This window comes from Apis laboriosa, unplaced genomic scaffold (assembly GCF_014066325.1).
Source record: "Apis laboriosa isolate Shangri-la unplaced genomic scaffold, ASM1406632v1 scaffold45_cov149, whole genome shotgun sequence".
NCBI classification, from domain to species: Eukaryota; Metazoa; Arthropoda; class Insecta; order Hymenoptera; family Apidae; genus Apis; species Apis laboriosa.
In genome coordinates, this window is record NW_025223361.1 from 1,802,163 (window position 1) to 1,828,646 (window position 26,484).

The 26,484-nt window shown below is 23.1% G+C and overlaps 8 protein-coding genes and 1 long non-coding RNA gene across 17 annotated transcripts; 4 read left to right on the plus strand and 5 right to left on the minus strand.

Moving 5' to 3' along the window:
• Window positions 1-53: 53 nt before the first annotated feature.
• Window positions 54-2,091, minus strand: LOC122716370 (torsin-1A-like). 2 transcript variants are annotated; one of them, XM_043939382.1, is made up of 4 exons: window positions 1,962-2,091; window positions 1,095-1,346; window positions 753-1,018; window positions 54-662 (listed from the first exon to the last, which is right to left on the minus strand). In XM_043939382.1, the coding sequence occupies exons 2-4, from the start codon at window positions 1,273-1,275 to the stop codon at window positions 69-71; spliced, it is 1,041 nt and encodes a 346-aa protein (XP_043795317.1). In that variant the 5' UTR covers window positions 1,276-1,346; window positions 1,962-2,091; the 3' UTR covers window positions 54-68. The 2 variants fall into 2 exon arrangements, with proteins under 2 accessions (XP_043795317.1, XP_043795316.1); XM_043939381.1 differs by having other exon boundaries at window positions 1,958-2,080.
• On the plus strand, window positions 1,895-3,327 carry LOC122716371 (cytochrome b5-like). Of its 2 annotated transcripts, none has more exons than XM_043939386.1 (5): window positions 1,895-2,010; window positions 2,113-2,311; window positions 2,403-2,531; window positions 2,639-2,697; window positions 3,142-3,327. In XM_043939386.1, exons 2-5 carry the CDS (start codon window positions 2,174-2,176, stop codon window positions 3,224-3,226), a joined length of 411 nt encoding a protein of 136 aa, XP_043795321.1. In that variant the 5' UTR covers window positions 1,895-2,010; window positions 2,113-2,173; the 3' UTR covers window positions 3,227-3,327. The 2 variants fall into 2 exon arrangements, with proteins under 2 accessions (XP_043795321.1, XP_043795320.1); XM_043939385.1 differs by having other exon boundaries at window positions 1,896-2,010; window positions 3,136-3,327.
• A 1,499-nt stretch (window positions 3,328-4,826) lies between these two features.
• On the plus strand, window positions 4,827-12,580 carry LOC122716385 (b(0,+)-type amino acid transporter 1-like). 2 transcript variants are annotated; one of them, XM_043939403.1, is made up of 6 exons: window positions 4,827-5,222; window positions 10,172-10,528; window positions 10,642-11,390; window positions 11,510-11,723; window positions 11,813-12,118; window positions 12,205-12,580. In XM_043939403.1, exons 1-6 carry the CDS (start codon window positions 5,198-5,200, stop codon window positions 12,267-12,269), a joined length of 1,716 nt encoding a protein of 571 aa, XP_043795338.1. In that variant the 5' UTR covers window positions 4,827-5,197; the 3' UTR covers window positions 12,270-12,580. The 2 variants fall into 2 exon arrangements, with proteins under 2 accessions (XP_043795338.1, XP_043795339.1); XM_043939404.1 differs by lacking the exon at window positions 4,827-5,222 and adding an exon at window positions 9,870-10,025.
• A 93-nt stretch (window positions 12,581-12,673) lies between these two features.
• Window positions 12,674-13,707, minus strand: LOC122716357 (uncharacterized protein C1orf131 homolog). Of its 2 annotated transcripts, none has more exons than XM_043939363.1 (2): window positions 13,673-13,707; window positions 12,674-13,198 (listed from the first exon to the last, which is right to left on the minus strand). In XM_043939363.1, exon 2 carries the CDS (start codon window positions 13,187-13,189, stop codon window positions 12,674-12,676), a length of 516 nt encoding a protein of 171 aa, XP_043795298.1. In that variant the 5' UTR covers window positions 13,190-13,198; window positions 13,673-13,707. The 2 variants fall into 2 exon arrangements, with proteins under 2 accessions (XP_043795298.1, XP_043795297.1); XM_043939362.1 differs by lacking the exon at window positions 13,673-13,707 and adding an exon at window positions 13,311-13,369.
• Window positions 13,674-16,577, plus strand: LOC122716358. The gene is made up of 6 exons (XM_043939364.1): window positions 13,674-13,807; window positions 13,923-14,163; window positions 14,261-14,725; window positions 15,357-15,566; window positions 15,653-15,897; window positions 15,969-16,577. The coding sequence occupies exons 1-6, from the start codon at window positions 13,674-13,676 to the stop codon at window positions 16,534-16,536; spliced, it is 1,863 nt and encodes a 620-aa protein (XP_043795299.1). The 3' UTR covers window positions 16,537-16,577.
• On the minus strand, window positions 15,929-17,836 carry LOC122716359. 2 transcript variants are annotated; one of them, XR_006347008.1, is made up of 3 exons: window positions 17,767-17,836; window positions 16,314-16,486; window positions 15,929-16,113 (listed from the first exon to the last, which is right to left on the minus strand). It is a non-coding gene; the product is annotated as an uncharacterized LOC122716359 (long non-coding RNA). The 2 variants fall into 2 exon arrangements; XR_006347009.1 differs by lacking the exon at window positions 17,767-17,836 and adding an exon at window positions 16,584-16,646.
• A 675-nt stretch (window positions 17,837-18,511) lies between these two features.
• LOC122716382 (DNA-directed RNA polymerase II subunit RPB7) lies at window positions 18,512-19,686 on the plus strand. Of its 2 annotated transcripts, XM_043939400.1 has the most exons (8): window positions 18,512-18,578; window positions 18,711-18,820; window positions 18,908-19,067; window positions 19,138-19,188; window positions 19,253-19,318; window positions 19,378-19,449; window positions 19,522-19,555; window positions 19,632-19,686. In XM_043939400.1, the coding sequence occupies exons 1-8, from the start codon at window positions 18,567-18,569 to the stop codon at window positions 19,646-19,648; spliced, it is 522 nt and encodes a 173-aa protein (XP_043795335.1). In that variant the 5' UTR covers window positions 18,512-18,566; the 3' UTR covers window positions 19,649-19,686. The 2 variants fall into 2 exon arrangements, with proteins under 2 accessions (XP_043795335.1, XP_043795334.1); XM_043939399.1 differs by having other exon boundaries at window positions 19,522-19,633.
• Window positions 19,687-20,170: 484 nt separating this feature from the next.
• Window positions 20,171-22,751, minus strand: LOC122716381. The gene is made up of 5 exons (XM_043939398.1): window positions 22,244-22,751; window positions 21,200-21,685; window positions 21,028-21,116; window positions 20,554-20,775; window positions 20,171-20,456 (listed from the first exon to the last, which is right to left on the minus strand). The coding sequence occupies exons 1-5, from the start codon at window positions 22,361-22,363 to the stop codon at window positions 20,249-20,251; spliced, it is 1,125 nt and encodes a 374-aa protein (XP_043795333.1). The 5' UTR covers window positions 22,364-22,751; the 3' UTR covers window positions 20,171-20,248.
• Window positions 22,752-23,037: 286 nt separating this feature from the next.
• LOC122716372 (rab-like protein 6) lies at window positions 23,038-26,277 on the minus strand. 3 transcript variants are annotated; one of them, XM_043939388.1, is made up of 7 exons: window positions 26,220-26,277; window positions 25,671-25,865; window positions 25,115-25,599; window positions 24,262-25,043; window positions 23,657-24,158; window positions 23,374-23,586; window positions 23,038-23,292 (listed from the first exon to the last, which is right to left on the minus strand). In XM_043939388.1, exons 2-6 carry the CDS (start codon window positions 25,795-25,797, stop codon window positions 23,386-23,388), a joined length of 2,097 nt encoding a protein of 698 aa, XP_043795323.1. In that variant the 5' UTR covers window positions 25,798-25,865; window positions 26,220-26,277; the 3' UTR covers window positions 23,038-23,292; window positions 23,374-23,385. The 3 variants fall into 3 exon arrangements, with proteins under 3 accessions (XP_043795323.1, XP_043795322.1, XP_043795324.1); XM_043939387.1 differs by having other exon boundaries at window positions 23,038-23,586; XM_043939389.1 differs by lacking the exon at window positions 26,220-26,277 and having other exon boundaries at window positions 23,038-23,586; window positions 25,115-25,422; window positions 25,493-25,599; window positions 25,671-25,688.
• Between the last annotated feature and the right edge of the window lie 207 nt (window positions 26,278-26,484).

Below are 26,484 nucleotides of genomic sequence, written 5' to 3' on the forward strand. Positions count from 1 at the left end.
ATAAGAAAAATCAATAAAATTTAGATCTTATCGAAACGTTAACATAAAAATACAATATTTATATATATTTAAAGTTCTAATTTATGCTTTTTATTGGCATATATAATAGTACCTACTTTTTGTTCTAGTCTTTTACAGCCAGTAGTTGCATAAATATTATGTGGAGGTGGTCCAAAGATCACATATGATAATGCTTCTTCTATCATCTCATTAGTAGGATGTATTCCTCTATCTATGAAAAGTTTGTTTAAACATTTTTTCACATGAACTTCTTCAAGTGGTAAAAAAGGTATATAATGATCTATAACATTAGAATCTATTGTATCACTATGGTAGAAACCACCCCTTTCATTAAATGCTCCAACACTTATTAAATTTTCAAAATCTTGAAGCTTAGTTGTATGCCTCTGTCTGCCTTCCTCCCAAAGTGTTAATAAACGTTGCGTAATTCGTGAACTACCTGTATTAGATAAAAATATGTAAATTGCTTTCCTTGCATTTATAGAATTTGCAAGTCTCCATGATTTGACCCATGTATTATAATCCAAAAATGGTACAAGAACATTCAGTACACCTTCTGGCATTTTATCCACTTCATCAAACACAAACATGGATCTTTCACATTTTTGTAAACTATTAATAATAATTTTGTACAATTCATCCTGTGTAGTAAAATAATATATCATCATATTTACATTAAATTTATGGATATTACTTTCAAAAATAATTTTATAATAACAATAGAAATATACCTTATATTCATTTACTTTATCTTGCAGAGGAAAATCATTACGACCATTAAAAAAATGATAAAATTTACTTTGATCACCCTTTTTATAAAGAAACTTAGCAATCATTTGACTTATGTAAGTTTTGCCAGTTCCTGGTGGACCATGAAAGCTCATAACTAAAGCTTTTGAAGGATTATTTGAAGTTAAATGTGCACGTAAAGCATTTATAATTACATGTTGAGCCATTTCTTGACCATAAAGTTCTTTATTAAAAATTTCATCTAATTCTAAAATTGTCACTTATATATACAAATTCTAACACAAATAACCTAAAACGTTTAATTTTTTACTAAATATACATACTATCAATGTCAGAGAAAATATATTCGTTCGTACAACATTCCACAAAATTACATTGTATATTTTCTATTATGGAACCAATTTTATTAAATCCAGATGTTAAAAATGTAAATGAAAATTCACATTTTAAACAAATAATTAACAAAATATCGATGTACACGGAAAAAGTGCCGGCAAGATTCATTTTATATATTGCTAGTTAATTGAGTGTAAAATTAATTGTATTTCATAAAATTTAAACATTACTTGCCGAAGCTGAAATAAAATATTAAAAATTATTTATTATGATACCAATTTATATAAAAATGTTTGTTAATATTATATATTGTTTAAAGAATTGCATTTAATATAAACATTAATATTCTAAAAAATTATTATGCCATAACTATCAATTCAAATACTCAACAGAAGAAATGATTTCCTATTGGTTTTTATTTATGATATATGTAGTTTTTAATTCAATTTAATTTTATAATAATTAATTATAAATATATATGTACAATTAAATTAATTTACATTTTTTAATTTTAAATTTTATATTATATTATTGCATCAATAAATATTTTTTCGCAATAAATTCATTTATCATAATAAACAATAATTTTTTAAATTTTATAAATTTATAATATTATATAACATCTAAATATTTATTACATATTCAATTTATTTAAAAGCATATATTTATATTTTTATCAAAGAAGTATTTACAGTTTTTAATATAAAATTATTATTATATTATTTAGAATTTAAATTATTTATTAACTGAAAGAATAATTCATAAAAACATAATTTTTAAAAAAGAAAAAATTATATAGCTTTTTTTTATTGTCCAATATTATTACGTATAAGTATAAGACATAACTTACTTACTAACGGATTCATTGAATTCAGACTACAATTACACTCATAGTTAATATAGGTGCGGAATAAAATTTTTTATATTTTCTAAACGAAATTTAATATAACAAATTTTTAGCGATATATCATTCAATATATTCAATATTTTATTCATTTCTTTCAGTGATATCTATATAATATTCATATATCTACTATAAAATATTATCTACTGTAGAAGAATAAATATGGCGTCTGAGAATAGTACTGTTGATACCGCTTATACTAAATTTTACACGCGGGAAGAAGTTGCTAAGCATAACAATAATACAGATTTATGGTTTATCATTCATAATAAAGTTTATAATGTGACTGAATTTACAACTGTAATTATATATTTTATATTTTTTTTTATTTGATATTCGACATATACTTTACAGAAGTATGTATAAAAATTGTTCATACCTTAAATTTAAGCATCCTGGAGGAGAAGAAGTACTTTTAGAACAAGGTGGTCAAGATTGTACGGAAGTCTTTGAAGATATTGGACATTCAAGTGATGCAAGAGAATTAATGGAGAAATTTAAAATTGGAGAGTTAGTAGAAGTATGTGTAGGATTTAATAATTTTATATTTGTTGATATAATTTTTGTTTTATTTATTATTATGTTTACTTATGTTTACTATAGGAATAAACAAATTATTAATTTTAGGAAGAAAGAACACAAGAAAATAATGAATTTACTGAAGTATCTGAAATAAATGGTTCTAGGTATAAAATTTTATATTTAATTATTATATTATTATATATATTATTATTAACCATAGTATTACAAGTATATAATTTTGCTACTAACATCTTTTCTGCATTGGTGTTGGCATATCTGTTACTATTTAATAACTTATATTCATTGAATAGCACATTTGAAAATTTAAGTTTACAAATCATCAATTTATCATTCTTGTAACAATATAATTATATATTTTTTTTATATATTAATAATATATATTATATTATTAATATATAAAAAAAAATATACATAATAATATATATTAATATATATTATAATTTTATATATTAATAATTATCTTATATATTTCCTTATATATCATTTTAAAAGTATGCTATTCAAAATTTATAATGTTATTAAAATTCAAAATGTATAATATATAAATAGTCAATGCTGCATCGTAACATGATAATTGGCAGTTGCAGTGGTGCTTGGAGATCATGGCTGATTCCTATTGCTCTTGGGGTTCTGGCGACTCTTGTCTACCGTTACTTTATTAAAGTACATTAAAGCATTCCAAATATTTATTTTCTTTTTTTGTAATTTGTATTATATATACAAACATTTATTATAAATAATTAATCAAAGAATATTACATATATTGCACACAATGATAGTCTTGTTTTATGACTTGAAATTGCACATATAAACTGGCCTAACATAAAAACAATTATAAAATAAAAATTCATTTGTTATATTGAAACTCTAAAATATTCAACATATACATGTTTATGAGTTTCATATATATGTAACTAATATGAATATATATGTATATATATATATATTAATTACAAGTACAAAAATGAATTAAATTCATTTACAAATTAATTGAATTTATTTTGAAATAAAAGATTAAGAATTGATTTAAAAAGAAATATATTTAAATATAATATATTTAAAAAATACAATTTTTTGAAAATTAAATTTAATCACTTCTAAAATTTTTTTTGTATTCATAAATTACACTTAAAAAATACATGCATACAAAAAAAAACAAATATTGTTTAAAAATATTGAAGAAATATTTAAAGAATTCTTAACATTTGAAAATTTACCTCTATATATATGTATTTAAGATCAGTTTATATATATAATTTTACAATAAAAGATTTTTATTTTTATACTATTATGAATATTATGGTATTATATTATGAAAATTAAATTGTTAAATTTTTGTTGTAAAACGTTATATGTATAAAAATATTCTATTTCTAACATTGTATTTAATAATTCAATAATTAATTTTTTATAAAAGTTTGTATATTTTCATGTATGTATTGCTATAACATAATAAAAGCATGATCTTTTTACATTATTTTATAGGAAAAAGTAATTTGTTAAAATGTACATATGATCTATAATTGCAAGTAGAATTATGTAATTAATAATATTGAATTTACTTTACAAATATGTTCTTATGATTTTATAATTTATAGAATAATTTAAAAAATGAAATAATATTATTACATATAGTATTTATCGTTTTTATTTTATTATCTACTATTGATACAATTTTGGATCTCAACTAATAAAATTTTCTTTTCCTTTCATTATTCTTAAATTAATTCTAAAAATATAATTAGAATTTCCTTTATTAGAATTCCTTATTAATTATATTTTAGTGATAATATATCTTTTATAATGTTATATATATCAATAAAAGATTATATCAATATTACTATTTTTATAATTTTTAAAAAATCAAATATATTTTAAACTTATCATAACGTATTTTTTATATATACATATACATGTAACTTTATCAATTTATTTTAAAAAATTATAGATATAATTACATACAAATATGAATAAAAAATTACATATATACATATATAAACATATAAAAAATCTTTTATTTATTATATATAAATATTTTATATTATATATAATAGAAATGAAAAATAAAAAATACTTAAAATATCAAATAATAAATTCATAGATATCTAATAGAACTCGAAAGACAGAAAACGATATCGAGCGAATTTGAGCGCCGACGCTAGACGCTCATGCTACTATCTTCGTTTCCCTGTCGCACTTCCAATTTCCCCTTCCCGACCTCGTTCCTGTTCGTTCTTTGGCGGGTATGTCTCCCTCTGTCGAACACCCAGTTCATCATCAGAGGTGGATCGGTGCTGGTCGTGTCGAAATATTATAATCATATAAAAGATACGCAAATTTGTGTTGATTATATTGATGTAATTGAAGAAATTCAAATTTAAAAATATTTAATTTGAAATTAAAAGAATTATTTCGAACAAATTATTATTGTTTAAAATCTAAAGCAAAAGTAAGGGCGTACATAAAAGTCGCCCACTGAAACGCAAATTAGAAATTTGCGAGCGAATTTAGCGCAAAAAACAAGCAGACGGCGGGCCGAAGACAGCTGTATACGGCAGAGACAGTGGTTATTTCGAAAAGTCGGCGTGGTGTCATGAGAGGCGGTCTCACAGTCCGCCCTTTTTATCGGTCCCTTTTAGAGTCATGCATGTCGCGCCCTTCAAACGAGGTAAATGAAATTTTTCATTATTTAATATTATTTTTCATTATATCATAATATTTGATCTCATGAAGAAAACAATCACATATTTGTAATTGGTAAAATTCGCGCGCTTTTTTATTTTCATCAGAATGTTCATTCATAAATACGACTTCCATTCTTAAAGAAATCTTTTCATTGACTGTTGTTACTGAACAAAATCTATTATTAACAATTGTATATATTTTTTAAATCAACAATTTTAAGAGTTCAATAAAAATGATTTTAAAATGACATTAAATTATAAACGCATTCGTAATACGATGCAATCTAATAAAAAAGTAACAAGTTTTTTTATTTTTAATTTAATAGATCGACCAAAAAAATAAGTATTTATTAAAAAAATATATATTATTTTACGTTAAATATCATGTTGATAGAATTTTTTTAAATTTTTGTTAAAAAAGTACAATTTAATTAACAAATAAAATTTTTATTAGTATATATTTATATATTATAGTATTATATATTATAGTATATATTTAGTACATACAAAAACAGGATGTACCGATTGGTTTTTATAAAATTCTTTATATTTTTCTTTTATATAGATATTAAAATACAATACATGGAAATATATCAAAAAATTTCATCTCATATTGCAAAAATAAATATATGTGCAAAGAAATAAAAAAATATTTTTACAACGAATGTATTATTTGTTAGAAAAAAATTATTTATTTTTTAGAAAAAAATATTACTTTTTTACTTTCTCTGATTTTACATTTATTAATACATATCAAAACAATTATTAATGAACTAAATAAAAAATTCATTTAATATTTAACATACGTATTTAACATACAGATTTTTTGAAAAATTCAATAATCATTCATAATTAGCGCTAGCGATTTAATAAACTGTTCAATAAACTGTAATCGAAAAAAACAATGATATCAAGTATAATTAATACGATCAAAGAAAATAATGAGACATTATTTTAAAATTGAAAAATGCTAACTCAAAATCCAAAGAATTGCATCATTCTATGAAATAAGAAATATACATATTCGAATATATATTGGTATAAAATTTTTAAGAGTTGTCAAAAATATCTGCGTTTTCTATTTAAAAATCATAATTATTAAATTAAATTAATTTAGTAATACTTGTTAATATTTCATTTATACGTCCATATTTTTATTTAATTTTACTACAGAATGGAATCAAATTTCCAAGTCCACTTCGATGTTAAATCTAGCCCATACGTGTATTTTAAGATATTTTGCGCAAGTGGTTTTTCGTTTCCGTCGCAGAAAGAAATTTATAGTTTGTTAAGCTTAGCTACCATATCTTATTGTGTTAATGAAACAATCAATAGATCCAGACGATAATTTTCAAGTTAATGAAAAGAACTATTGACTATATGAAAAGTTATTTTTTTTATTAGAGACATATATTCACATATAATCATAAAGAGCATTAGAGAATATTCATCGTTAAAAATCTTGATATTCTTTTTACGTAAAATTTATTTTTAACATTTCCTTATGAATACGTGTTGCGAATTGTCTGTCTACAAATAGATGAACAACGATTTCTTAAAGAACTGTTGAACGAACAGACAGCGATAAGTACTCTACAACACGCGTATTCCATTTAAGCCAATTATAGTACTTTCTATGCAAACCAATGCTTCTTTGTCTTCTTCGTGGTGTTCGGTTACTATCTTAGTTAGGTCGTATTCGAAGCAGAGTTGATTTTATCATAAAATTTTGTTATTCAAAACATTAGAGTACAGTTATTGAAATTTTATTCATAATCTTTTAAAAAATGTTCATAATTATAAAAAATGAACGCACATCATATGCACAAAGCGCATTTCATTAGATAGTTAAGTTTCGAAAATCTTAAATAGTTAAGTTTAAAATCTTTAATAATTTCATTTTTCGATTTTTCATATAGAATATTTGTATAAAATATAAAAAATTCTTCTTCTATAGAAATTGAATTTTATAAAAATTATCTTTTCGAATTGGAATTTTATATAAAGTAAAACAGTTAAAAATTATCTTTCTTCCTTGGAATTATGAACAATAGCAAGTTTAACGATCGATAGTGTAAAACGGAAACCATTGACCAATGTCATATGATTATAAATCGACAGCTTTACACGAACAATTTTACAGTTTAACGTTGTGAGCAAATTGACCGTTCTTCATCATAATTTACGTAACAGAATGACCAAGTATTTAATTTTAAATATAGCAAGCACACTTCAGAATATTGTCATAACTTTGAACTTGATGAATTGAAAAATATATATACGATTGAAAAAATGATTTAGATTTGATATTCTGATTATCTCTCAACTGATTTAGAATAAATATTCAACTTAAAATAAATTATTAAGGATAAAGAATTGTCGATTCTTAAAATTTGATACAATTATTGAATAACTTCTTAATATGAGATCTTGATATTAAGAGTTAAATGGTATTGAAAATTATTTCAAATTATGACTCATTTTTTTCTTATTTTTTCTATAAATGTTATACATAAATGTTATTCATAATAAAATTTTTGTCTTCTATTTTTTTATGTTCATTTTACAATCTATTTAACGTTTACTTGTAGACAAAATAATCTTTCATACAAGACAAAGATCGGTTTCTTTCGCGCACGAACAATCAATTAAACGCAATTGGATCATTATGACAATTTATCACAATAGACATTAACACGGTTTAGAATAAATATTTAAAACATATATAATATATAAGTAATAAAGATCCTGATATAAATGACAAAGAATTACGAAAAGTATAATTCAAATATAATTTACATTATATATCTACATCATACTTTGCAAACGCTTATATCAACATATCTTATTACTAATTCGATGAATTTTATAAGCTAATAGGTAATACGTCATCAGGCGAGTATAATGATTATTTTAAAGAGTTTATATCATTTTATATCTTTATACTTGATTCATTTAAAATTATTAAACTAACTTCCTCTACATGTAAAGCAATTATAAGATAAGATTTGAAAATAATAGAGTAGAAATAAAAACAATTTCTATTAAACAAGTTCAAATTACATCTCACATGTAATGTATTGCATGATTTTCATTTAAAGAATTAACAATTATTGTTTTAAATAAATGTTGTATTTTTAAATTTAATGTTTCTATCTTTATGTTTTATTTTATTTTATTTTATATATATATTTACGCAGTGCTTTAGAAAATAATGTCGAGCGCGCACGTCTTCAATATTGCATCATTCTTTCGTAGATTAACAATTAAAAATCTAAATACTTTAGTTATAAATCTTGAAAGACTTTTATTACTATTTGAAGTATCGATAAATTCAATTTTAATTGCATTTCTCATGAACGACCTTGTGTACTGACAGTATTTTATATTCAATATTATATTAAAACAGTTGTATAAATATATTTATATTAGTATATTGCCACATAGCAATAATATAGTCAGCATTTTTTACCACTTTCATCGTTATATAGATATTTAAAATGCTTATGGATAAAGAAATTGCAAACGAAATAAAAATTGAATCGATTCATAAATTCCATAAAGTTTAATTAGTCAAATTTTTAATATTTTTGATGATCTTGAATAAATTAAAAAAAAATGAAATGCAATTTATTATTATCATCATTTTATCAATAAATTAAATAAAATATTTTAAATATTTTTAATATAAAAAAAAATACGCCTATATATTTACATATTTTAAATGATTCACTTCAGAAGAGAAACCCGAATTCTATTTTAAGATAGACAATATTAAAATCTAATACAGAGCATTAAATTGTTAATGTAGATGCGTTGTTAACAAGAAAATCGATAATTTATCGAAAGGTCACCTTGAAGATGAAACCACGAACGCTTTATGTGGTAGAGGTTCGGTTGAAAGAATACAACATATCTAATATCTGCTTATATCTATAACTGTCACGCGCTTAAGGGATTATTAAAAAATAATATAAATTAATAATAAAATAAATATAAATTAAACTTTTTTATTTTCAAAGAGATTTATAATCCTTTGATATTCAATATCGAAATTGTTAATTTTAATTATCAATCTATATCCTATGTCTAGATAGATATAGGATAAGAAATTGATATTAAATAATTTATTAAAAAAGATAATGAACTAAAAATACTTTATAAAAAAGATAAGGATATCAATATCAAAGAGAAAATAAGCGCGTAAAAATTCTGAGAAATACATTTGTATTTTATGGTTTATATATGTACACTAAACGTGTGAAGAAAACAGACTGACCTCACTTGATCACGAGAAATCTTTGGCATCTAGCCATGCAAACTATTATGGCAACAGTACTTTGGTTATAATACAATAATATTTGTTGTGTGATGACATAAATATAAAATCAACGACTTGACGCTTTTTAGATCGCCACAGTACTTCGTAGTATGCTAATGTGTTTTATTATTAAAAGAAAACAGTTCGATAGTATCGTGATTCTCAATGTATTATTATTTTGAATAATTAATCGTTTTATGATAATTTAAACACTTCATTTATTTGTTTAAGTGAATTCTTTTAAAAAATATTTTTTTTTTTTTTTTTTGCTTCGTTAAAAAGAGAGTAGAGTTACAAATTAAAAAAAAAAACATGTACATTTAAATATTCTTTTTATTAATAAATATTAGTTAATGGCAAAACAAAATATTTATTATATTTTTTCGCAAAAGTTTGTATTATTTACAATTAATAGAGAATTTGATTGAAATTGTCGATAATAAAGTCCGATGAATTATGTACGAAGGTAAATTCAATTTTTATAAATTTTTAGTTCGATAGACGATATAATATAATTATAACATAATTTACTAATATCACATATTTATATATTTAAAAAATTAATACATAAGAATAAGAAAAAATATAATTAAGCAAACTAAATTATTTCAGTTACCGTGGGACATGATCCACAGACAAGTAATGGTAATCAGTCGCAACAGCAATTACAAGGCAGTGGATGGAATGGAATTCCAGAAACAACATTGGTCTCTCGATCAATCAGAAGCAACGGCAACAGCAACGGCTGGAACCCAATTACATCGCCGTTCCAACGTCAACCGGAACAACAACAGCTACACGAACGGAAACAGAAAGAAATTAAATCTGGGGATCTGGGCGATGATGAAGACGGGGGTGGAGGGGGTGGAGGGCTGGAGGGGACGGACCCAGAGGAGAACAACTCTGTTCACCTCAAGAGACGGGTGGGACTCGTCAGTGGGGTGGCTCTAATCGTTGGTACCATGATAGGTAGCGATTTATACGATTTCAGTAAAATCTTAAATACGGTTAACTGAGAATAGTTTAGTTTCTCAAATTCTTCTTCTTATTATTCTTCTTCGTCGTTCATTACAAAACGATAGGTTCTGGGATATTCGTTTCGCCGTCAGGGCTTTTGGTTCGAACCGGCAGTATCGGAATCAGCTTCCTCGTATGGACGGCCTGCGGCATGTTGAGTCTGTGCGGTGCGTTAGCATACGCCGAGCTGGGTACGATGAATACGAGCAGCGGCGCCGAGTACGCTTACTTTATGGACGCATTCGGTGCACCACCTGCTTTCCTCTTCTCGTGGGTTTCCACTTTGGTCTTGAAACCATCTCAAATGGCAATAATCTGTTTGTCGTTCGCACAGTATGCGGTTGAGGCCTTTGCGGCCGATTGTGATCCACCCGAGGAAGTCGTCAAAATCGTTGCGCTTCTGGCGATCATACTTATATTATTAGTAAACTGTTACAGCGTTAATCTGGCCACAGGTGTACAAAACGCGTTTACTGCAGCCAAATTGATCGCCATACTTGTCGTAATTGCCGGTGGCTCTTATAAGTTGATACAGGGTAATACGCAGCATCTCAAAGGCGCTTTCGATACATTCGACGGTAGTACCGTTAATATAGGCAGATTAGCCACTGCTTTTTATACTGGTTTATGGGCGTACGATGGATGGAATAATCTCAATTATGTCACTGAAGAAATCAAAGATCCTTCGAAAAATTTGCCACGTTCTATTATGATTGGTATACCTCTCGTCACGCTATGTTACGCATTGATAAATGTTTCTTATCTAGCCGTAATGTCGGCTTCGGAGATGATTGAAAGCGAGGCTGTTGCAGTGGTAAGATAAATTTTTAATATTTTTTTTTTTTTGTTAAAAATAAAACAAATATTTCTATTTTGCAATTTATATCTCAACAAAATTTGAAATATGTAACAAAATACGAATTAATGTTGTAGACTTTCGGAAATCGAATTCTTGGCGTTATGGCATGGCTTATGCCACTCTCGGTTGCGATTAGTACTTTTGGTTCCGCAAATGGTACTCTTTTCGCAGCAGGTAGACTTTGTTTCGCGGCATCTCGAGAAGGCCATTTACTCGACTGTCTTAGTTATGTGCATGTGCGACGTTTTACTCCTGCACCTGGACTTATTTTTCATTCCCTCGTTGCAGGTACATCCATCTTATTCTTGATATATATATATATATATATATATTTATATATTGTACTACATATATAATGAAATATTTTTATTAATTAGGAGCGATGGTAATATCTGGAAACATTGATTCCTTGATCGATTTTTTTTCATTCACTGCTTGGATCTTTTATGGTGGAGCAATGTTAGCTCTATTGGTGATGCGAAGGACCAGACCGAATCATCCACGACCATATAAATGTCCGCTGATAATACCTGTCCTCGTACTTGGAATTTCTGCGTACCTGATTATAGCGCCAATCATTGATAAACCTCAAATTGAATACTTGTATGCGGCTGGATTTATATTAGCGGGCATGCTTGTCTACCTCCCGTTTGTTAAATACGGATATGTGCCCAAATTTATGGGTAAATATTAAATTCATTTAAAAATATTAACAAATAATACCGAAAAAAAAAGATTATTTATTAAAAGATTATTTTTTTATTTACAGAAGGAGTGAATGCTTTCCTTCAAATGTTACTCGAAGTTGCACCAACAGCTGCAGCTTTTGATTAACTTCAATCAAATGCAAAAGCATGATTTTTTAAATGCCAAATCATTCCATTTTATGGCATAGTAAACATAATATGAATATCTATTTTAAATATAAATAGATAAAGATGAATAGATAAATATATCCTCTCATTAAAGCTCAAGGCTGGCCCAAATGAATTCACAAATATATAAAAATATTATTTTATTACTTGTTATAATATATATTGTCATGTATACAATACATAAAATACATTACTGTTAGATAATTAGTTAATGTTGTAACTATTAAACAAAATAACTAAAAATATTTTAAATGTTTATGGTTAATATTTTATTAAATTTTTTAATTTTTATCCAATAATTAAATATTTCCTTACTTACTATCCAATAATTAAATATTTCCTTATTTTCCTTATTAAGAAAATTTATTTAATTTTTTTATTCAAAGTTTTCTTATTTATTTTTCCATACATTCTTAATAAATTATTAGAACTTTTCCTATGAACTTTTTTAATTTTATGATTTATCAAACTTTTTTCAAGACCTGATACAAATTTTAAATTTTTTTGTTGTGTTTCTTGTTTTCTTTCATGTTTCAATATTTTATAATTAATCCCTTTTTTCTTTGGAGGTTTTGCTCCTAAACTTATAGCAAGAGCAATTTCTGCTTCTTCTGCTTCTATTCCTTTGAAACCAGACATACCAAATTTCATAACCTCATATTTGATACGTTTCATTTCTAATTCTTTTTTCTTTTTTTCATCATTATTTTCATTTTGTTCATTTTTTGTTATATTAAATTTAAAATTTTGTATATCATTGTTTTCTTTACTTTTAATTATTTCTTTTTTTTTTTTCGGCTTTTCATAGTTTACCGACACGAATTCCTTTACAGCATCTTTTTTTATCCTTGATACTCGTGTAGGAATAAAATCTTCCATTATAAAATACTAAAAGAATAATTATTAATATCATATAATAATTAATTTGATTTTAAAATTAAAATTTTAAATTTAAGTATTCATAAATAAATAATATAATACTTAAGAAATTATTACTTACTTTTTACGAGAAATTCTTTGTTTATTAAAAATAATAAATTTTAATCGATTAAAAAAATTAGATTTTTTAATTAGATTTATATATTATTACTTTAATGTCTAAATAATATTATTATACTAAATAAATAATAATTTTCACGATATTATATTTGATGCTTTATGTTATGTTTCATTTATACTACTTACAATCTTAACCTTAATACATCATAATAATTAACCTCGATAACAATCATAACCTCTACTATACTTTAAGAAAGATATATATATATATATATATATATGTACTTCTTTAAATATTAATTATTATTATTTTATATATATATATATATATATATATATAATATAAAAATAATTGTTACGTACAATGGAAGAATATCCACCTATTAATATTCGTTTAGCAGTAAACAGAGCCGATTTAAATTTATTAAAAAATAAAGATATACAACCTCGAATATATACTCCTGGAGAAGAAATTTCTAGTCAATCTGATTTCTTAAGGTAAACTTATATTATTTAACTTATATTATTAAACTTATATTATTTAACTAAATATTATTTATTTTAAATTTAAAAAAAAAATTTTAATTTTTTTTTATTTTTATTATTATTATAGAGGACATGGAACATATGTAGATGACGAAAATACATTACGTGCATCTGTAGCTGGTATTTTAGAAAAAGTAAATAAGCTTATTTCGATAAAACCTTTAAAAGCACGTTATCAAGGTGAAATAGGAGATGTAGTTGTTGGACGTATAACTGAAGTACAACAAAAACGATGGAAAGTTGACACAAATTCCAAACTTGATTCTGTATTATTACTCTCCAGTGTTAATTTACCAGGTGGAGAATTGGTATGATACAAATATTAAATTTCATGTTTAAAAAAAATTTTTTTAAAAATAAATACACTTTTAATTATTAAAAATGTTTTTGGCATGTAATTTATAGAGAAGAAGATCAGCTGAAGATGAACAAACTATGAGACGTTATCTTCAAGAAGGAGATTTAATTTGTGCAGAAGTACAAAGTACTTTTGTAGATGGTTCTCTTTCATTACATACTAGAGTTTTAAAATATGGTAAATTATCTCAAGGTATAATGTTAAAAGTTTCACCAGCTCTTATAAAACGGAAAAAGACACATTTTCACACTTTAGAAAATGGTGCAAGTTTAATATTAGGAAATAATGGTTATATATGGATTGGAGCTAGTAGACAAGATACTGATAGATCAGAAGGTGGTTTCACACAGGACTTATCAAGAATTCCTCAAGTAAACCGTGAAGTTTGTGCACGATTACGTAATTGTATTTTAATTTTAGCACAATGTAATATCCAACTTACAGATACATCTGTTACATATGCTTATGAAGAATCTATGAAATATAAAGTAAATGAATTATTGGAACCTGAAGTAATGATTGATATATCATTACTAACTCATCAAAGATTAATTCAGTAATTCATTTTGTTTTGTTTTTCTATATTTGTATATTGTTTAACAAATAAATGAATGAAAGAAATTTATATATATATATATATATATACAACAATAAAAATTTTAGAAACTTTTTTTGAATTTAATTTTATTAGAAGTAAAAAAAATTTAATGATCACATATGATACTCAAATATTTATAATCAAATAATCTATTGTTTTTTTTATCTAATGACAATTATATCATCTGTTAAAAATCTATATTATAATTCAACAATAATCTATTATTTCCATAATATATTAATAATTATACCGTATATCTGTTAAAAACTCATTAAAATTTTTGCATTCATGCAATATTTTTTCAAATCAAATTATAAGATATTATTAATATATACTTGATAGATATTGTATTGTAATGTTATGCATAAATATAAATACAAAAACAAAATATTGCAATATGATTAAAGTTAAATATTGTATAATTAAAATTAAATAACAATTTAATTGATATACCCTTCAACAGTTTTAAACTTAAAAAGTAATATATAATAATGTATATCATTAATGCAAGTATTGATTAAATAAGTAACTTGGAAACAACAAAGTTACACCAAAGAAACATGGATGCATGTTTTACTGCATTTGATAAAGATGGAGATGGATATTTATCTATTACAGAATTTGAATTTATTTGTCGTGCACTATTTCGCAATGATCGTGGAAAAGTATATAATGTTGAAGAAAATCAATTAAAAGAAATATATTCAGTATTTGACTTGAATGGAGATGGAAAAATTGATAGAGAAGAATTTGAAGTATTTATATATTTATAATTATTAAAATGATTATTAAATTGTATAAAATAATTTTTAAATAAAGTCATTTTGTTTTTAATTTGTAGATATGTTGGAACCGTTGGATTAAAATATGCACCCGTCCAAAGAGTGCATTTTTAATTGTGGATGTTCAAAACGACTTTATAACAGGTTCTTTAAATATTAAACAATGTGCTGCACAACATGATGGTTCAGAAGTAATTGACCCAATTAATCGTTTATTGGAAACTGTACAATTTGATGCAGTATTTTATTCTCTTGATTGGCATCCTATAGATCATGTATCTTTTATTGATAATTTACATCTAAGGTAATTTGATTTAATTTAATTAATCATTATATTTTTATAATATAATTTATAAATTTATTATTTTTTTACAGAGAAATTGATCCCAGTAGTGGAACCTCAAAAGAAACAGCACAAGTTTATGATACTATAACATTTAGAGGTCCACCATTATTAAAACAACGTCTATGGCCTCGTCATTGTATTCAAGATTCTTGGGGTGCTGAACTTCATAAAGATCTGAAAATTATAGATAATGCAATTAAAATATATAAAGGAACTAATTCAGAAGTAGATTCATATTCAGTCTTTTGGGATAATAAAAAGATGATGGAAACAAGTTTATCTTCACAATTACAAGAAAAAGGGGCAACTGATATATATATATGTGGATTAGCCTATGATGTTTGTGTTGGAGCTACTGCTGTAGATGCACTTACAAGCGGTTATCGGACTATTCTCATTGATGATTGTAGTCGAGGAGTAGATCTTGTTGATATTGAAAAAACTAAAGCTACTGTTATAGCTAATAATGGAGTAATTGTAAATTCAAGTCAAGTAAAAGCAATGGTTGAAGGAAAAGATCGCCGACCAGAACTTGGATATAAGTTAGCTATAGAAATTAAACAAAAATTAACTTTTGTAGATGACGATAATCAGTAATTTTATTTTCTTGTAATTTAAAAAATAGTACAAAATGTTATACGAACATTAGATAAATTAATATAATATTTTATATCAGAGTTTTTGCTTTTTTAAAAAATATATTTATAAAATAATTTAAAATTAGAATAAATTATTTTGTGCATTAATTATAATTATAAATATTAATTTTATATCTTTTATAATCATATTTTCTATTATTTAAAAAGAATACCATAAATTGAATATTAGTATAAGATTTTTCCGGATTGAAAATTAGTAAATATTTTGAATTGAAAATTAAAAAAAGCGAGAAAAAATAATAATGACAGTATAAAATAGAAGTAGAAAAAATATGTGCAAATATATAATTGTATTTTATTATATTTTATTTTTGTATTGTTTGAGTAAAATAGTTGCAAAGATTTGAAAAAAAAAGTTTAAGAGAGTTATCATATCACATTAATATTGCATTAATTTGAACATTAAATACTTTATTAATAAAATGATATTATTTTCCAATACATTCATAGTACTTTTCTTTTAATTTTTTTCAATATGTTTAAATTTATTAGTGATTATAATCGACATATATAATATTATATTATTATATTTTATTATAATTTATTTCAAATATATATTAAAAAAAGAAAGAATATTATATAATTATTCCATAAGATTTAATATAAATTATAAATATTAATAAACATATTATAGATTTATAAAGATTCGGAAAATATTCAAAATAAGATTCGATATTTTTTATTTCCAATAATGTTCAAAAATTTATAAAAATTTTCAATTTCAAATATATTCAATTCAAGTTTGATATTAATATTTTTTCACGAAATTTTTCTCTTTGCAAAATATTTCTTCCCGTTTTTCTTTTAGAATCTAGTTGTTCTGCATCATCCTGATCCAATAATGGATCAAGTTCTATCCATTCGATACTTTTCTCGAAATGTATGAAAGAAATATCATTGCATAGAAATGACATGTACAGAACGAAAGGAAAATGCGTCAAAAAAATAGGATTCTTAAGAAAATTTATGATTTCTTTTCGATACGTTAATAGAGATACAAAATAGTTTACAACTATTTATGAAAGATTTGGAAATTTTCAAGAATATGAATTAATTTTAATCGAAAATAGTTAATTTGATTCGATTTATAATAAATTAATTTTAAAAATTTTCTTCGACTAAAATACGCTTGTTTTTAATGTGCTTTAACTTTCTTTCAATTGATTACCTGATAAATACTTAAATAATATATAAATAATATACAAATAATATAAATAATATGCAATATTATATTTATATTTGATTTCAAAAGTCCGCTTTAATTTTATTTATTAATATCATTAAAACTAAACCTATAATACGTTTACAATGTTCCTAAAGCCGAATTCACACGATGATATAATAGTAGAATATAGCTAAAAACTTTTACTCTATTCTAAAAAAAAAAAAAAGAATTATATAAATTAAACAATAGAAACTAGTACGCATCATATTTAAATTATCTTTTGATTAAAAAATAATATATGATAGAATTAAAACGTAATTATTTTCGAAAAATATATTGTCTCTGAATTATTACTATCAAATCATAATTATTTATTTTTCTTTATTTTCTAATTAAAAACAGCAAAGGCAGATATACGATCGTATGGTAAAAAGTTATTTTTTCTGCATCAATTAAATACTTATATAATACATAAATAATATATAAAATTGTAATATTTTAATTATATCCAGTTTATATCTTGCAATATTATATTTTTAATTTAAATATATATATATACTATAACGTATATATATTTTTATTTTTTAATAAGTTAATAAATATTAATACATTGTTTTAAGTATAAAAAATGCACATAATAAACCATACATTCAAGAAAAAATTTTAGACATCTAGTGGTGGCGGGCTGAAATATTGATATTAGGTCTTATACGTTAGGAAAATATAAATATACATAATAAAAATATATTATAAATAATTCTATAAATTAATATCATTTGATATCATTATTATATAAATAAGGCATGTTTTATCATGTAAGTTATTACCAAGTATAATATATACATAAAAACATGAAATAAATATAATAAAATATTGAATTAGATTCATAATAAAAATTTGTTAAAGATATTAAATACGCATAATTAAATTATTTTATATTTTTACAGATATCATTAGAACATGAAATTTTATTACACCCTAGATATTTTGGACCTCAATTATTAGATACTGTGAAACAAAAACTATATACTGAAGTAGAAGGTACTTGTACAGGAAAGTAAGTTTATACATACATAACACAATTAACAATATATTTATTTAAAAATATTTAATAATAATTAAATTTAATATTTTCTAATTTCAGATATGGTTTTGTAGTTGCTGTAACAACAATAGATAATATAGGTGCAGGAATCATACAACCAGGACAAGGTTTTGTAGTATATCCAGTTAAATATAAGGCTATTGTATTTAGACCATTTAAAGGGGAAGTATTAGATGCCATAGTAACACAAGTGAATAAAGTAAATATTAAATATATTTTTAAATTTTATGAAATTATCTGAAAACTTATATATTATTTCTTTTTTTTAGGTTGGAATGTTTGCTGAAATAGGACCACTTTCATGTTTTATATCTCATCATGTGAGTTATTTTTATATGAATATTTTTATAATTTCAATTTATAAATTAACAAACTTTTTTATAGTCGATTCCAGCAGACATGCAGTTTTGTCCAAATATAAATCCACCATGTTACAAAACTAAAGAAGAGGTAAATATAAAAAAATATATACAATAAAAAAAATTTAGATTAAAAATTATAAATTACAGGATGTAATTATTCAACCAGATGATGAAATAAGATTAAAAATTGTTGGTACAAGAGTTGATGCCACTGGAATTGTTGGTATTTATAATATATAAACTTTCATGTTAATATTCTATATTATATAATATATACTTTATATTTTTTAGTTTGCTATTGGAACATTGATGGATGATTATCTAGGTAAATATTTATTTTATTACTCTAATGATTAATTAAAATTATATTGCTTTTTTTAAAAAATATATTTCTGTTATAGGACTCGTGTGTAATTAAATAAATTATCATTTCAATTTAAATTTTATAAGTTAAATAAAATAAATTTTATTTTTATGCAAATATAGAGTTTATATGTGAAGAATAAAAATAAAATGAAAAATAAATATTTTATTTAATTTCTACAATATAAATTGCTATTTAATTATATACGTCATCAAATACAATATTTATATTTAATTGTATATAAATATTTAATTTTATAAACTATAAATTTATATGCATAAAAACATAGCATTTACAATATTGTTGAATATATTTGAAATAAAATGTATTTCTTTTTTTTAATAATAAATTAATTACAATTCAACAAAATACTAATGTTTAATGCATAAATAATATTATTCTTATATATACATCTAAATACATGACATATATAACTTTATATTTTTATAATTAATAATATATTTTTACACTAGATTATTTTAATCTTTTGAAAATATAAAAAAAAATAATTTGAATAGTAAATAATCTAAATAGCAAATATTTAGATTAATTTGTTATAATTACATAAAGAATGTATTAAAAGATATAATTTCAATATTTATTTATTTTTTTTTTTTACACAGTGCAATAATTTAAAAAATTTTAATAAATTTTCTATTTTATTTGAAGAAATTCAGGATATTGTTTTAACCAAAATCGAACAAAATTTGAATCTAATAAAGCAATAAATAATGCCAATTTTGCTTCAACAGGCATTTTAATTTTTTCTTCTATATTTTGATCAGGCATTGTTTTATCAACAACATGTTTAAATATTTTACCATCATTATTAAGATAAAATGTAGAAAAACCATCATACCACCTATTAATAATCTCAATTATTAATATTATAATATAAATAAAAGAATTCTAATTATTAATATTTTCAATATTAATAAAAATTATAAATGAATACTTACGCTGATTTATTTTCTACCTGTTCTCTTGCATTAAACATTTTAATTTTCCAAAATGTAAGAAATACACGTGTACCAGAGGCACCTACTATACGCCAACGCACTTTAATACTATTATCTTCTGGGTGCATAGTCATTTTTAAAATTTTTAACTTAACATAAGCAAACTTTAAATGACCTACTAATCTTAATAATGCTATTTGCTTAAGATATTGCTCAATACCTCTATAAAACATTTATAAATGTACAATTCCTTTTTAATAACAATATTAATTTAAAAATAATAAAATTTTTTATATTATAAAAAATATTATATTGAAATTTTTATATATTTAATAAATTTTTATATATATAATTTTATATATATAATATTATATATTTATATATTATTATATATATAAATTTTTATATATATAATTTTTATATATTGAAATTTTATATATTTGAAATTTTTATATACTTTAATTATATACTTACACAGTTGTTGTTCCTTTAATATTATTAATAAATATTAAATCTTTTGTATATATTGAATAATTCATTGATTGAACAAACAATAATGGTAACTGAAAGAAACACATTTTGGTGTAATAAAATCTCAAGTTTTATATAATTCCAAGCAATTTCTGTGCACAATATAGAGACATACATCATTACGAAGAACATCAAATACAGATTGTAATTGTGTTTCAAATGATTTACGATCTTCAGAAGTTTGCATTTCATTTACATTTTTTATATTGGGAGAAATTTCTGCATAAAAAATCTTATCCTTTTCAGATTTGAATAAAACATCATTATCAAATATTCTTTTAGCTGGTATCACTTCTCTAAATGGTATATTATATTTATTTTTTAAATGTTCAGGTGAGATTTCCCATTGTATATTCGTTTTTAATACTGACATATATGTTAAATATGAATTGGTTACATTTTGTATTTGACTCTTATTTTGTTTCTGATGATATAATTTAATCATTTGTTGTTTAGTCCAATTATGTTTCTTGTTTAATGCTTTAGAACTTTTAATATTATTAAAGGAAGAAAATAATACATTTTGCCTTGACAAATAAGCCATTGAATTCAAAGGCTTTTTTTTGAAATTTGTTATTGAGTTTGTTTGTGCATCTAAAAACTATAATTAAAGATTATTTTCTTCTTATAAATTAAATATCATAAATATTAAAATATAAACATAAATATAAAATATATGCTATAAATCTTATATATATATAATTATTTATATAACAATAAAGAAATACTTTTATATATATATATATATATATGTGTGTGTAACATATATATAATATGTATATATGTGTAAACAATAACTCAATAATTCTTGTCATTTGCAATTAATTATAATAAATAAAATATAAATGTTTATATTTTCTTAATATACATAAAAATATACACCTATTTATTTTTATTAATTAGAATTTTTATAAAGATTCTAAAATAAATCTATGAGACACTAAGCATAGAAAAAATAGGACAATATCAAATAATAAAATTCTTGCAAGAATTATAAAATATCAAATTATTATGACAAACTATTACATAAGTATATTAAGGTTAACTTATATTTCATAATAATGTGAAATGAAAAGTAAAACAATTTTAAATGACAATAATTAAAATTTTTATTTAAATAAAAATGATTAAATATTGTTATATAAGTAAAGCTATTTACCTCTTCTAAAAACAAAGATTTAACATTTTTTGGTAGCCGATAGTTAATATCAGTTATTTGTCTTCGAATATTAACAAAAGATGTAAATTTATTTGGAATAGAACGTAAATAAAATGACATTTTCTTCAATCTTTTCTTTCACAGATTTGTATTCGATATTCTTTAATTACAGAAATAATGTAATACAAAATACAACTGTCGGCATGACCTCTTAGTATCATATTATAGACAGTATCCGGTAAATTCACATATGTTCAATTATAGTTTGGATAAGTTTTAACAGAATTGGTGTAAAGTTTTAGAGAGGGCGTTTATGTTCAGTTAACAAATTTCAGTTTAAAATTTAAAAGAGGGCGCAAATATAATATTACATATGTACATATATGTATATATATTTGAAATTTTCACATATCACATCTAGAAAGAAGTAAATTATTTTTTTATATGACAATTTCTTATTTATTTATGTACATTTATTAACAGGAAGCTGCATTGATGATTATTGCGCTGTGATATATACGATTAAAAAATTATAATAAATGAATATTAATAATATTAACAATATAGAAAACAATTACATTAATTTAATGCAACTTTTTTCATTTTAGAAGAAAGTATTTAACGAAATAAATATAATAAACAAAAAAAAAAGTAAATAATAAAATTATTACATTAATTTAATGTAATTTTCTTCATTTCAGAAGAAGACATTCAATAAACAAAAATATTATTCGAATTAAAATTCAAATTATTCGCAAATTTTTAAATATTTCATTAATAAAAATTTAATACATTCAAATAAATTCCAGCATATTACGTTCAAGTTACAAAAATATATTCATATTTATGTTAGATGTGTGCTAAAGTATTGGTAAAGTATATTATCGAGCATTTAAAATATTAAAAATGACTTATTAGAAATTTTTTTTTATATTATTTTATCATATAAAGAACTATAACAGAATTCCAGACTTCTACTTTATAGGTAAAAGATATTTCTGTTTTATATAGATAAAAGATATTTCCAAATATTAATATAAAATTCATATCTGAAAATTCAATATTACATAATATTTTATGTGCTTTACCAAAAGACAGCGTTATTAATTAAAAATAAAATTAAATATTACGTAATAAAAACACTATATTGCTTCATAAGCAACATCGACATCAATTCTAGTAACTGAACCATTGAGAAATTCTTCAAGCTCATCACGTTCTCTATTTTCATCTCTTGAACGGTGTAATGAACGTTTTTTCTTTCTATCTGCTTTATCGGTCTTTTCTTTATCCTTTTCTTTATCTTTAGATTTTTTCTTTTTCTTCTTCTCTTTGTCTTCCGTCTATTTTAATTCAAAATGATATTACTATCAAAAGAAATGAAGTTATACTAAAAATATTTTGTATGCATACCTTCTCTTTGTGTTTTTTTTTCTCTTTTAATACGGGACTACCGCCATCGGAACTCATATGACGTACACTGGTATTATCAAGTAACTCTAAATGTACATTGGAACTTGTTACACTAACATCTAAACTTTTATCACTCAATTCTAATCTGTCTTTTCTCGTACTATTACTGCTTACATCTTCACCACCTTCAGGACTCTGTCTCCATTTGGAGTCACGTCGAAGCCAGCTATCAAATGCATCCGAATTAATCTCTTGTTGTTCATTTATATCATAATTATTTGATATCTGTAATTCTTGCTCTATAGATGAAATAGAATCACGTTTTGTCATTTGCCGCAATTTTTCTGAATTTATTTCTGTATTTGATAAAGTTTCACGTTTGTGTTTTTGTTTACTTAATGGATTTTCAGCCAATTTAGGTTGAATGGGAGGTGTTGCTTCATCAGCTGATGATAAATCATCTTCGTAACCAGCAACCAAAGGATTTGCAGTTTCAGTATCACTATAAAAAATAGAAAATTTATTATAAAATATATAAAAATTAAAAGTAAATTAAATTATAGATATTTTTTTAATTCTTTATATTATCTATAACTTTAATATACCTTTCAGAATCTAATTCCTCATGCTGTATCTTTTGTGGTGAAACTTGATTAGTATCTTCTAAGAATGATCGATCTAATAGTCCATCATCGGGTATAAAATCTTCAACACTAGTTAGTGGTACATTTGTATTTGTATTATTAATATGTGTGACTCTATCTATTTCTTCCTCCTTTTTATTACCAAATATTTTTGACATAAGTGATTGTGATTTGTTAATTGAATCTCGTCTGTCAGAATTTTCATTTAAAAATTCAGCCATTTTGGAATCAGTTTTTAAAATATTTTGTGTGGTAGATAATGGTGATGTTTGTGAATTTTTAATAGGAACTACTTGATTTTCAGAAGCATGTATAAGATTTTCTTTCTTTGGTAGTGATTTCAAATCTATATTTTTTATTGGAATAGGAGTTCCACCTCCTATAGGACCAGGCATAGAAATTGATCTTTTAACTTCAGCATTTACATTTGTATTGCCATTAGAAGATAATATATTATGATTGCTTAAAGAAGATGTGACATTAGGGACTAGGATACTGGCAGAGACAGAATCAGCAAGTGCTCTTCTTCTATTAACAAGATTATCTAAGAATTTATTATAATTAGCATCATCACTATCCTGAAAAAGATCAAGTTCTTGTATTGTCAAACGTGTCTCTTCCTCATTAGTTTCAAGTTGTTTTAATAATGTTTCTCGTTGCAATTGAAGAAAAGGTAGATTAAAAAATTTGTGTAAAAGTTTTAATCCAAAGCCATTTCTCATAGATGATTCTGCATATCTTACCTGTAAAAAAAAAAAATTGATAAGAAAAGGTTTTTCCCATTATTTATGATTAATAATAATAACAAATTTACTTGTGCTGCTCTTTCATGTAATGAATCAATAAAGTATGTCACATGATCTGATGTAACAGTTCTGTGATGTGCCATATCACAATGATTTCCTAAAACAATTACTGGAATATGGCTAGGAATTTTTGGAAGTTCTCTTTGAACATAATCAAATGTCCAAGATTTTGTAATATCCATCATAATAATAACACCATTGGTCCCTTTATAAACATCAAGAAATTCTGCATCTAAAGCAGGTTCCTCAATAACATTTTCAGACTGTGAATTGTCCATTTTTAAACCTTCTAATTTCTTTCTACGTCGACCTTTATCTACAACATCCCAAACTTCAACTTTAACAATATCATCCGTAGCTTTATAATTCCATTGTATACTGGTTACTTGTATTTCCTCTGTTGGTATATATTCTTCTATAAATTTTTGGCCTTGAAGTCTATGAAATAGACAAGTTTTTCCTACATTTCTGTCACCCTTTATAATAATTTTCACTAAAAATAAAATACTTTCAATAAAAGGAATTTTACTTTTTTTTATTTTAAAATTAGTTTAACATACTTACTATTATATTGTACACCTTTAGCAAATTTTCTTTGTAATGTTGTTGGCATAGATTGATGAGCTGGTCTAGGAGATATATTACCAACTCCATCAGATTTTCCAGCTAATCTTTTAAATGCAGAGAACATTGTATATTTTTTTAACGAAACCAACAATGGTTTAGATAAGGATTTTTTTTAAATATTATAACAGATATCTAGATAAAATAGATACAAGAAAGTTAAATATTTTAATGATTAATATAATATATATTTAAATAAATTATAATTTAATAAATAATTTGAGAAAAGAATATTTTTATAATAGTCTTTCCAATAACTACAAAATGTATTAAAAATAAATTTTTTATAATGCAATTCTATTTTAAGTTTATATAAAATCGAAAGCAAATAATAAATTTAAATAAAAAAAATATAAAAATTATTTAAAGAAATAAATTAATATAATAATGTTTACTTTAGTCATATTATTATTGCATATATTAAAAAAAAATAAACATATTGTTTTGAAAATTTTTATAATTAATTTTTAAATAAAAATAATTACTTACTCCATATTATGTTAAATCTTTTATAGAAAATAAAAATTTATTCATAACAAGTAACCGATTTAATAAAACTTAAGCAGCTGTCACTTAGCAGCTGTATTTATTTTTTGTTGTGATGTTGGCAATCAATCATTTGTTTCATAACATTTATAGTATTATTAATTGCAAAAAGTTTAAAATATTAAATTATTAAAATAAATATTTAATTATCATCATTTTTTATATAATTTACTATGTAATATAAATATTTATAATAATATCTTATAAC